The sequence below is a fragment of the Gobio gobio genome (assembly GCF_949357685.1).
Source record: "Gobio gobio genome assembly, chromosome: 16".
In the NCBI taxonomy this organism is placed as follows: Eukaryota; Metazoa; Chordata; class Actinopteri; order Cypriniformes; family Gobionidae; genus Gobio; species Gobio gobio.
Genome location: NC_137109.1, coordinates 44,892,289 through 44,905,641, shown reverse-complemented (window position 1 = coordinate 44,905,641; position 13,353 = coordinate 44,892,289). Strand labels below are relative to the sequence as shown.

At 36.5% G+C, this 13,353-nt stretch overlaps 1 protein-coding gene across 1 annotated transcript in view; it reads left to right on the top strand.

The window, feature by feature from the left end:
- col23a1a (collagen type XXIII alpha 1 chain a) overlaps positions 1–13,353 on the top strand; it is a 227,362-nt gene that overhangs the window by 159,872 nt on the left and 54,137 nt on the right. Inside the window, exons 3-5 of the mRNA XM_079839480.1 lie at positions 3,215–3,259; positions 6,022–6,029; positions 8,207–8,233. Coding sequence (XP_079695606.1) covers positions 3,215–3,259; positions 6,022–6,029; positions 8,207–8,233 — 80 coding nt within the window. The remainder of the gene's footprint in view (positions 1–3,214; positions 3,260–6,021; positions 6,030–8,206; positions 8,234–13,353) is intronic.

The window sequence follows — 13,353 nt, the reverse complement described above, 5'->3', positions numbered from 1 at the left end:
TTTTCAACCTTTATAATATATTTTCAAGACTCTTGTGATGATACATCGACTTACAATAGGTTGAATGACACGTCTGCCATAGCCTGACGGGGTCTGTATCGTTTTTAATCGTACTTTTAAACTTCAGGTTTCGGGTAGTAACCCGAGAAAAAAAAGAACTACAAAATTCGACTGCTTTACGGCATATACGTCACTTCCACCACCACCCCCACTTCCTTAAATTCGGACGTGCGAGCCCAACTATCATTTGTTTGCCGGATGTTATAGTCATGGCCGAAGCAGCACAGAAAAATAAGAAAGCAAAGGTTTTGTCGGAGAAAAGCAAAAAGAGGAAAAGAGAAAGTGATCGGATTAAAGGCAGGACGAGGATCAACATTGGGCCAGCGTTTGCTCCTTGGCGTGAGCTAAAGGAGGAGGGGCTACATTCTTGCAAGTAAATACATAAGACGTACAAAATCATATTTTAGGATACTTAACATGTCTGTGATATTTGTTTATTTGTCTTGCCTCAAGTTATAATGCAAATAAATTTTTCAAATTTGCAGATTCATCTATGGTAGCTTGATATTATAATATTGACAATATATGGTTATTACCTACCACTCAAACATTGAATTGAAGTATCATATAGATTCTGTAAAACGGGAACCAATAGACTAGGCTACTATAATGACGCTGGCTTGTAAACGTGAGCATCGCGATCATTTGGCGTTTGAAAAAAAATAAAACCCATGAAATTATATTCATATGACATGCTGAAACATATGCCACTGTACCTGGGATGAAGACATTTCACACGCGACGCAAGCAGAACACCTGCATGTGAACTCCTGCAGTGTTCAGGGCTATCATAGTTGTCATGTCAACAAATGCACGTGCGATGCATTCACTGATGTAGAATGACAGTTTACGACAGTATTAGAGGACAATACTGTTTCCCAACTGTAGGGGGACCCCGAGAGCAAAACCTACCTAGTGCTGCATTAACGGGGTCCCAAAAATACGAACACATTACCCCCATTTTGGCTTCTCTGCATTGGCTACCTGTGCGTTTTCGTGTTGATTTTAAAATTCTTTTATTTGTTTTTAAGAGCCTGAATGGTCTGGCTCTGCGGTATCTGTCTTCAGCCTCATGTCTGTCCCGCTCCCTTAGGTCGGCAAATCAATCCATGCTCATTGTCCCTAAGACAAAGAGAAAGCTAAGAGGTGACCGTGCTTTTTCAGTCGCTGGCTCCAAATTATGGAATGAGCTGCCACTTCACATCAAGCGGGCTGACTCACTTCTAGTTTTTAAATCTCTTCTTAAAACACATTTTTTCTCTTTGGCTTTTAACACAGTTTGAGATGACTTTTATTGTGACTGCCCTTTTATTGCGTTAACTTCTGGTTATTAAGTTCAAGTTTTGATGTGGTTACCTTAAATAGTTTTCATGTGTGTTTTGTAAATTATTTTGTGTATTGTCAATGTACAGCACTTTGGCTAACGTTGTTTTTTTTTAAAAAGTGCTTTATAAATAAATGAGATTGAGATTGAGATTGAGATTTTGGGTGAATTTGAGGTAGGAGTTGGGGGAGAGGGGGTCAACAGAGAAAGATGTAGATTAGGATGATACTGAGGTGAGACTTGTGTCTGGAATGGTGCGTAAGAGACAGTTCAGATGTTAATTTCCGTAAAGTGTCCTTTGTCTTCTCGGGGAGTAATTGTTCCTCAATCAGACAGCCTGGCATTTGCTATTTTTTTCCAGCCTACAGTAAAATACTTTATTTATTTATTTATGTTGATTTGATGGGAGTCAAATGTAATCCAGACATTTCTTTGTGAAACTGACCCATTATATATGCAACACTGTAAAAAATTATTGTGATTTTAACGGTATTTTACTGTAAAAATGCTATGGTGAAAAACAGTTAATTGGTTAACAGAAATTATCCGTACTATATACGGTGAATAACTGTAATAGATCTAACCTTACATTTCATTTAATTTTACAGTAAAATACCGTTAAATTTACCGTTTTTGGAAGTGAAAAAGAACAAGTCATTGTGTAATTTACAGTGAAAACCCGTAAATTGACATTCCCAGAATTCCCAGCGTGACACTTCGCATTTGATGTATTTTCATTGCAATAACTATGTTTCTTCTTTTTTTGTATTAATCAGTTATGTACATTAGGGTTTTATTTGACATCTGATGTTGTTAAATTAATGTTTATTGCATTTTTAAAATTTAAGTTTTACAATGATGGTGTTTAGTGTTTGTGTGAATGACACTGAGCACCTTCTATATATTAGTATTGTTCTCTTAAAAGCTGCTTGTGATGAGCTTTGATTCATCACGTGATTCTCATCAACACTGTGATTGGTGGTTGTCTGTATATATCAAAGGTACATAACAGATATTAGTATTTCAATAGGTTGGTAATTTAACATTATTTCAGTTAATGAAATATGTGTTTTTTTACCGTAAATTGTTTACAGTGTAAAAATAATCATTACAATATAAACCTTTAAATTATATGGTTTTGAACTGTAAAAGAAAACATTTTTAAACCGTAATTATTACATTATAAACCTTTAAATCATATGATGCTGTCCCTAAAAACCTAAAACGTTACTGCCGTATTTTTTACGGTAAAGTTCTGGCAACCACAGCTGCCGGTTTTTTACCGTAAATTTTACGGGGATTTTTTTTTTACAGTGAATATATATTTTAAATAAACTAAGCTCATTATTATTTCAGCTCAGCATTTGTTCAGCACAGTTATGCTTAGTTTTGGTTTCGTTTTCTATCAGTCTGTTTAATCACTTGTTTGCCTGTTTTCCTTTGTTCTCCTTTTCCCGCCATAATCAATTACAATGGATATTAATTTAATCAGCACAGCTATTAATTATTCAATTCATCGCCATGTGTATTTCAGTTCTTCACCTTTGCTCATTCTTTGTCCGGTATTGTTTGCGCATTACACACTGTTTCGAGTTGTTGGCGTATATGTTTAATAAAGACTGATGTTATTTGTACACTCTTCTTCATCATTGGACTTAAACCGTGACAGCGTTCACACAATATTCTACAAACATCTGTTCAGAAGATCATTTTAATAAATCCATGTGTTCAGAAACCTCCGTAATGACTCAGAAATGGAGTCAAATTAATTCCAAAATGCATGTTATGTAAGATATTAATCAAGTCATTCTATCCCTCTCCTGACTTCAGGTCCTCCTGGGAAACGTGGACGGATGGGCAGAAGAGGTGACCCTGGTGAGTGCGATCTCTTCATTTATGTTGCCTGTGCTTGCCTAGTAACATTGTTACCAGTGTGCTTAATTCATAATCATTAGATGTGACAGGGAGGAAATCCTCATTGAATGTGGTTTTGAGTCACCGACCCTCAGATGATTCAGAGGTATTAAAGCCAGACTGATGATGACTCGGCCTTACAAATAAAGATGCTGATGCATTTTTGAGTGAGCTGTGTGGTAGACACACGTGTGGCTCTCAAGGGCCCGGATTAAGAATGATTCAGAATGATTCATTGTCACGTCACTTTCTGTAGAAGCTGTGAAGTTTAAGAAGGTGTACACATAATGTCTTGCCTGAAAACATCCATGAACTCAAGTGTGCCGTAGCATTATCTTTGGATAATGTGTACGGTTTGTACAGCAGAACCTATATTCACCTCCTGACCAGATCTGATTAAATCTGGGATTGCGGCGTTCCCTTGCAACTGGCATTTGGACAGGATGACAATTCTTTACATCTGTTTTTCAAACTTGTTCCAGCTCCGCTGCCCTGGGAAAGGAACTTCAAACGCTGGCAGAACACTTTATTTACATAGAGATAGTGGGTCATTTTGTCACTAAGTCTGCTAGATGTGTTTCTGTTTAGCTGTGCCTGCTTGTTGTAGTTTGGGTCGTAACATAGGGCGGGAAGAGTTGAATGTGGGGAAATGGATGGAGGAGGTTCTCTGTTGCACAACAGTCTGTTTGTTTCTCTAGAGTGTGAAAGAGAAAATGTGGTTGGAAAGCTGGAAGACATTTAGCAGACTAATCAGCGCAAACATTAGGAGGGTCGCATGCGTCCATGATAATTCAATCGTTAAAAAGCTTTCATTCAATTTGAACCCTCATCAATTTAAAGATCAATCTTTTAACTAAAAAATGTTGATGTCCTCGGTTATTTCCATAAAGCACACACACACACACACACACACACACACACACACACACACACACACACACACACACACACACACACACACACACACACACACACACACACACACACACACACACACATTCACACTCTTTAATTTCTCTTTCGCCATATTGCACTTACCCAATAACAGGACAAATTCTCAGAACATTAACTAACATTCTGGCAAGCCCTGACAAAAGAAGTGTGCTATTGGTATACTTCTTTCAAACTAGACATAAGAAAATATACTTTCAGCCTACTTGTGTACTTCTCAGAAATATACTTAAAGTATACTTGACCTATACTGACAGAAAAGTCTAAGTATATTTGGTCTATACTTGTACTCAATCTTTTGAATAATACTTAAAAGTATTAAGTATTCTAAGTAGACTTGGCTTGTAGTTGTGTTTACTCTTTTGATTGAGTAGCCTATTAAATACTTTTTTAAACATAATTTTAAGTTTAGGCATCCAATACGATACATTAGTTTGAAAATATTGATTTATAAAGAAAACTGATATGTTCCTAGTTCTGAGTATGTGAATTTTTGTGTGGTCCACTGGTAGTGTACATAGAAATGTACTTTAAATGTACTTAAAGTTCAGTTATAGGTAAATAGAACATAGTAGTATACTTAACATGCAGAAATAATATATATATATATATATATATATATATATATATATATATGCATAAATAAATAGTAAACTATATGTTAAGTTCACTTAAAGAACTAAAGCAGTTTAAAACTACTAATCTAGTAGTTTATGGAGAGTATACTTCAAAGTGTACTTTAATAAACTAAAACATATTTAACAATTAAACTATCAGTATATCTATATATTCACTTGTAGTAGTTGCAGTACAAATGCAAAACATTGTTGTAAACTAGTTGTGTACTCAAAGTTTACGGTTGTACTTAAAAAAAACTTTCTTACACTAAAAAGTGGGCCAATTTAGTCTCAAGTAGTACCAAAATCACTTTAATCCATTTACCACACATGTGTATACTTACTACATAAAGTATACTTAAAAATATGTGAACATTACTTAATTATACTTAATAAAATGAACTAATACTTATTTTTAATAAGGGATGTTCTCTCAAAGTTATGAAGAAACGTTCTGCCAGTAATAAGTTATGTGGTCTTTAATAGTAATGTTCTCAAAACGTTAGCACAAAAACGTTATTTAATTTATACATCGTTCATTGACAGTTTTTTCCCCTGAAATGTTTTAGTTGGACATTTATGTAACATTATTTAAATGTTATACATTGTTTCAGAATGTAGCATTCCCATAATGTTTGAAGAATGATAAAATTGAATGTTTCCTTAATGTTTGCATAACCAAGAAAAAACATTTCAAAAACTGGATGATTTGAACGTAATGTCAGAAATAACATTTTAATAACTAAATGGGAACATTAGCTGACCGTTTTTAGAACATATTGTTTAGCCTGGGTAAATGCTTTCCAAATGGGGAAGCTGTTTCTTTCACAATGGTTAGAGCTGTGCTTTTTCTTTAAACTCTTAAGAGGAGCGAGTTCTGTCAGCGTCTAGACATGAGTAAATACCAACAACTTTCTGCCTCATAAAACTTCAATGTGTCTCTTAAAACCTTAAACCTCTTTGTCTCCTCTGAGGGTCATAACACTTACCTGACGTTTCTGTGCCATTTTGTACCAGGAAACATGTATTTAGAGGTTTCCCCTTTTGGTAAAAGAGTGAAAGTGTATGTTTGTTATCATTTAAGTTGAAACAAATGTGAAAAGACATTTGGCTTTGTTTTACATGTCTCTTTGTTGTTTTTCCTTTATTTTTCAGGACCCCCAGTAAGTACCCCGTCCTCACACTTCAAATTAATGGCATGCAGCAGATATGAGCTCTGTATTGTGGTAAGACTGACAAAAAGTTTGAAGGGTGAGTCATAAAAGCAGAGAACCTGCCTTCAAGTTCTGGGATCTTTCATAGCTCCTGAAATTTTTACGTTTGGGAATATTTGCAATTTCTAGAATCTTCACATCTGAGCCGAAACGTTTGCATTACCAGTACATCTGAGATTCTAGAATAAAGTTATAGAATGATAAATAATATAGAATAAATAAATAATAAAGTTCTGGAATATTTTTCTGAAAAGCAGATCAGCTTCTAGAAGATCCGGTGCTTCTGATTTTAAAGTTCTAGATTCTTCACACCAATGTTAATGTTCTGGTATGCAGCAAAAGTGTAACCGTGAAACAACAGGTTGCAGACTGTCTGACACCTGCTTTAGATTTAGGTTAAAATCAAGCCGTCAGCACCTTGTTTCAAGCAGATATGTGGCTTCCAATCCGTATTTTAGCAGGCTGTCATGAAGATTTCATTGATCTGTTTAATGTTTGCAGATGTCAAATTTACAAATCTTAACAGTTTAGGTTTGCTAACTTTCACGTTTAGTTTCTGGAAGAGCAGAGGTCCACCGATTTATTTACTCAGAGGTCTATTGCAATGTGAAGAAACCCTAAAACACTCCAAATTTGAATTTACAACTCTGCAAAGTGCTGTTGATCCGACTAATAAACAAACAACAGACCAGAATAGATTTGGTATACATTTTTAATCACACTGAATTTAAAAATATTTAGGTAACTTTTAGGTTATTTTTAGGTTATAACCTAAAAGTTACCTAAATATTTTTTTAATTCAGTGTGATTAAAAATACCAAATATACCAAAACTATTTTGATCAACCAGTCAGAACTTGAAGAACATGCGTACATGTTTTATAATGTCCTTGTTACATGCTGTTACTGTAGTAATAACTATAATTTATGCATAATTACATGCAACTAACCCTAAACCAACCCCTAATCATAACCCTATTGTAAGTACATATTGTTAATTCATATTATTTAAAGGGTTACTTCAGTGATATAGCATTAAGCTTTGTATTAGTAATACCTGGTAGTATATTCGAATGATCATACTTTCCCCCCTCATATCCCCTGAGACGAAAGAATTATGCATTTTATTTCTGGGAAAAATCCTCAGATGACGCAAATATCGCGTCATATTACGTGATAGGTTAAAATCTTCCATAGGAATGATCTGATCATTGATCTAATCAACTGGACATGCGCAGAGAATGATGGGCGCACTTGCCTCAGCTCTTCGCTCTCGTGATGAATGAAATCTGACTCCTGCTGCGTTTCGTTCGGCTCACTCACACTTTATTGAAAAGACACAAAAATACATTTTCTCGGTCTAGAAGGCACCAAATTAAAAAATTATTTCACATTTCTACTACATAAATGACCCAGTTTAAATACACATTCATCTTCCCAGCGCTGAAGTACCCCTTTAATGACACTGTAACATGGACACCTTAAAATAAAGCGTAACCAATATTTATCTTTTTTTTTTTCTCATTAAACTGAACATGTACATTTTGATTATGAAAACTGTCATGTTAAAAATACCGGTTCTTTATTGGCATTGACGGTTCATTAAGAAACTTTAACATTCATGGAACCTTTCTATTGCACAAAAGGTTCTTCATAATGTTTAAAAGGCTCTTTGGATTATTCAAATGTCTGGTTACACTTTATTTTACAGTGTCCTTGTTACACGTTAATACTATAGGATTAACCATAAATGATGCATAATTACTTGCAACTAACCTTAAACCAAACCACCTAACCCTGTTTAGTTAATTATTATTACTCAGTAAATGCATAATTACACTGTAACACAGAGAAATATTAATTAAGTACATGTACTTACTATAGGGTTAGGATCTGGTTGAGGGTTAGTTGCATGTAATTGTGCACAATGTACTGTTATTACTGTAGTAAGCATGTAACGTGTGTAACACTGTAAAATAAAGTGTTACCAAAAAAATTGGACATGAACAAAAACTGAAAGGCTCTTCGTGGAACTAAAAATGTTTCTTCATCACTGTGAAAATCTCCTTTTGGAACCGTGATCTTTTTTTAATTCTATTTATTGTACCAAATTTTTCCTCTGCACAGGGCAAACCTGGGCGGGACGGTTACCCGGTAAATGTTCTTTAAATTATCTAGTTTCTTTCTTGTCTTCTCCATCTTGAGCTATTTTTTCATCCCTTTATTCCTTCATTAATCACCTCCAGTTCACTTGCTGTTGATATCAATTTTCTCTTTTCTGTCTCACTATCTGCATTCATAGAATATATATTCAATATCTTTTAAAAGGGACATGAACGACGCAGCAAGAGAAGTGTTAGTAGTGTAAGTCTTCTACAGAAAAATCTGATGAAGAATGGAGTCTTTCGCTTGTATTTCTGCAACATGGAACGATAATGATGCTGCGTTTCCTGGAAAGAGCGAACGCGCTCCTGGGCTCAATTACGTTGGTAATAGTGTTTCTCTGTTGAAACCGCTATAGATTCATCCCCTTGGCTAAACCTGTGTCCGGGACAGCAGGCCAGAGACACTTAGGACTTTTAGTTTATAATGTCCTGGTTTCTTGAACCCTGAAATGGAAAGTGCAGTCGGCGTTTAAAAATGAATTGGGCGTAGACAAAACATCACATGTGAACTGTGACACATGGGCAGATGTGCTCTGATCTGTTATAACACACATCTGATGATTGTTTTCTAATAACTGGACATTGATTAGAGTAGCGCCATAGTTTGCTTGTGTTCAAATAAAAAAACATTTGCTTGGTAAACTGTGACTCATAATTGCATCTTGTATTTCATTTACGAAACAAGACTCAGTCAAACAATCAACAGTTAGTTTATATACATTTTCTCTCTCTAGTACCTTTGTTTATGTAGATACAAACATGAGATCAATTCTTGGGGTCCAAACAGTTTTCTTATTGAATTGGATCATTGTTATGATTGTATATTCTACTACAGAAGTGGTGTGGTGGCCTCTAGTGGCTGTCGGTAGAACAGCAGACAGAGGAATGATAAGCAACAGGCTGTTCTGGAACATGTCAAGGTGAACCCGGGGTCAGATTGTGGTTAGTCACAAAGCGAATGAGGCATTCTACCTTGTTTTGTCTGGGCTTTAATTGTGGACCCCATTGGTTTGGCTCCAAATATCAAGAGATGTTTAGTTCACAAGCCTTACTCACCTTGCGGCGTGAAGTACGAGTTCAATAGAGACTGTGTTTGTCTGGGAGTTCTGAGTAAGCCTTATTGTGCCTCTTTAGCCAATTATACTGCAGATATTATTTATTACATTACCACTTCCTGTCTCTCTGCCTATTATCTCCTCTAAAATCAGAGTAATGTTTGTACTGATATGCCATGGCGTATCTGCTGTAAGATCAGCCTCTAGATAACAGTCTGTGCCATGCTGGGTCAGTCATGCCCAGCAAATTAGTATCAGAGGTACACTCATGGTTTTCCCAGATTTGTACGCCTGCCGGGAAAAGTCTGTGGCTAATTAAAGACGTGTGTATGTGTGTGTGTGTGTGTGTGTGTGTGTGTGTGTGTGTGTGTGTGTGTGTGTGTGTGTGTGTGTGTGTGTGTGTGTGCATGCTACACACACACTCATTCTTGAAACAAAGAAATATTTGGGTCACATTTCACCCTAAAATCAATAGAAGTAAAACATATATTTTTTATTATTTTACATTATCTTGACTTGACCATTAGGTATTTTTATGTAAAAATAGATAATGAAGAAACCATAGTATGTTCTCTGTGTGTATTTATATATATAATAAATCCATTTTGAACATACATTTGCTATCCATATTCCTATCCATCAATCTTATATATTATATATAATATCTTTACATTGTTGCATTGGGAATTCAATATTTTGTAAAAAGAAATTAAATGTATTAAATGTAACCCTATGTATTTAGGGATGTGCGAGACTAGTCGATTAAATGATATTGCTGCTAGTTGACTTGAAAATACTAGTCGTTTTCCTTTTTTCTTTGCACATTTAGGGCCCTATCATATAGTAGTAGCCTCCATTTCACGTCCAGCACCATGTTGTTTAAATAGCAAATGCACTCGTGCCCATCTGTTCGCCCATGGGCATGCTGTTCTGAAAACGAGGTGTGTTCAGGTGCATTGTTGGTGCGTTGCTATTTGGGGAAACTGAAAACGACAATAAAAAAAATAAAAAAAAATTTGTTATTTAAATAGCGCGTTTGTATATGCGGCTATAGGCGGGTGCACAATGCAGGTACACTCTGCTTATTACACACACAGGGATGCGCAGCAGCACACAGACATTTCAAATTACAAATAAAAGTATTCCTCTCAGGAGAAGCGTTCAGTCTTTCCGCTCGCAAATTCCACCGGGTAAATAGCAATCAGCCATGGGGCAAGCACAACTGGCTTTTAAAAGGAATGGAAGATGAGACTCTGATTGGTTTATTGCACGTTACGCCTAAAACGCACCTATTAGGCTACTCATTAAGAGACAACCCTTTTAGACAGACTGTCCTCAAAAAAAACAGACTCTATAGGTCGTTTTTAAGCACCTTATTACAACCTTTATTTACGTTTTTAAGTCATGCACCCTCTAGCTGGCGTAAAAATAATGACAGTGTCGTGTTACGTCTGTCGTCATGAAATGATGTATGACTGTCGTTACAATTAAAATGCGTGTTCATTTTTATCACCATTTGTCATATTTCCATTTAGCAAAAAAATTTTTTTATTAACAACTACTCCCACCCCACCCCTTCATGATTTAAAATGAAAGTGTCCTGTTGTCGATAGGGGCGCAACTTTAGTAAACGCTCCTATGGGTCGTGTTTCATGATTTAAAATGAACGTGTCCTGTTGTCGATAGGGGCGCAACTTTAGTAAACGCTCCTATGGGTCGTATTTCATGATTTAAAATGAAAGTGTCCTGTTGTCGATAGGGGCACAACTTTATTAAACGCTCCTATGGGTCGTATTTAATTAATTAAAATGAAAGTGTCCTGTTGTCGATAGGGGCGCAACTTTAGTAAACGCTCCTATGGGTCGTATTTAATTAATTAAAATGAAAGTGTCCTGTTGTCGATAGGGGCGCAACTTTAGTAAACGCTCATATGGGTCGTATTTCATGAATTGAAATGAACGTGTCCTGTTGTCGATAGGGGCGCAACTTTAGTAAACGCTCCTATGGGTCGTATTTCATGATTTAAAATGAAAGTGTCCTGTTGTCGATAGGGGCACAACTTTATTAAACGCTCCTATGGGTCGTATTTAATTAATTAAAATGAAAGTGTCCTGTTGTCGATAGGGGCGCAACTTTAGTAAACGCTCCTATGGGTCGTATTTAATTAATTAAAATGAAAGTGTCCTGTTGTCGATAGGGGCGCAACTTTAGTAAACGCTCCTATGGGTCGTATTTAATTAATTAAAATGAAAGTGTCCTGTTGTCGATAGGGGCGCATCTTTAGTAAACGCTACTATGGGTCGTATTTCATGAATTAAAATGAAAGTGTCCTGTTGTCGATAGGGGCGCAACTTTAGTAAACGCTCCTATGGGTCGTATTTCATGAGTTAAAATGAACGTGTCCTGTTGTCGATAGGGGCGCAACTTTAGTAAACGCTCCTATGGGTCGTATTTCATTAATTAAAATGAAAGTGTCCTGTTGTCGATAGGGGCGCAACTTTAGTAAACGCTCCTATGGGTCGTATTTCATGAATTAAAATGAAAGTGTCCTGTTGTCGATAGGGGCGCAACTTAAGTAAACGCTCCTATGGGTCGTGTTTCATGATTTAAAATGAAAGTGTCCTGTTGTCGATAGGGGCGCAACTTTAGTAAACGCTCCTATGGGTCGTATTTCATTAATTAAAATGAAAGTGTCCTGTTGTCGATAGGGGAGCAACTTTAGTAAACGCTCCTATGGGTCGTATTTCATGAATTAAAATGAAAGTGTCCTGTTGTCGATAGGGGCGCAACTTTAGTAAACGCTCCTATGGGTCGCATTTCATGAATTAAAATGAACGTGTCCTGTTGTCGATAGGGGCGCAACTTTAGTAAACGCTCCTATGGGTCGTATTTCATGATTTAAAATGAAAGTGTCCTGTTGTCGATAGGGGCGCAACTTTAGTAAATGCTCCTATGGGTCGTATTTCATTCATAAAAATGAGAGTGTCCTGTTGTCGATAGGGGCGCAACTTTAGTAAACGCTCCTATGGGTCGCATTTCATGAATTAAAATGAACGTGTCCTGTTGTCGATAGGGGCGCAACTTTAGTAAACGCTCCTATGGGTCGTATTTCATGATTTAAAATGAAAGTGTCCTGTTGTCGATAGGGGCGCAACTTTAGTAAACGCTCCTATGGGTCGTATTTCATTCATAAAAATGAGAGTGTCCTGTTGTCGATAGGGGCGCAACTTTAGTAAATGCTCCTATGGGTCGTATTTCATGATTTAAAATGAAAGTGTCCTGTTGTCGATAGGGGCGCAACTTTAGTAAACGCTCCTATGGGTCGTATTTCATTAATTAAAATGAAAGTGTCCTGTTGTCGATAGGGGCACAACTTTAGTAAACGCTCCTATGGGTCGTATTTCAGGAATTAAAATGAAAGTGTCCTGTTGTCGATAGGGGAGCAACTTTAGTAAACGCTCCTATGGGTCGTATTTCATTAATTAAAATGAAAGTGTCCTGTTGTCGATAGGGGAGCAACTTTAGTAAACGCTCCTATGGGTCGTATTTCATTAATTAAAATGAAAGTGTCCTGTTGTCGATAGGGGAGCAACTTTAGTAAACTCTCCTATGGGTCGTATTTCATTAATTAAAATGAAAGTGTCCTGTTGTCGATAGGGGCGCAACTTTAGTAAACGCTCCTATGGGTCGCATTTCATGAATTAAAATGAAAGTGTCCTGTTGTCGATAGGGGAGCAACTTTAGTAAACGCTCCTATGGGTCGTATTTCATTAATTAAAATGAAAGTGTCCTGTTGTCGATAGGGGCGGAACTTTAGGAAACGCTCCTATGGGTCGTATTTCATTAATTAAAATGAAAGTGTCCTGTTGTCGATAGGGGAGCAACTTTAGTAAACTCTCCTATGGGTCGTATTTCATTAATTAAAATGAAAGTGTCCTGTTGTCGATAGGGGCGCAACTTTAGTAAACGCCCCTATGGGTCGTATTTCATTAATTAAAATGAAAGTGTCCTGTTGTCGATAGGGGCGCAACTTTAGTAAACGCTCCTATGGGTC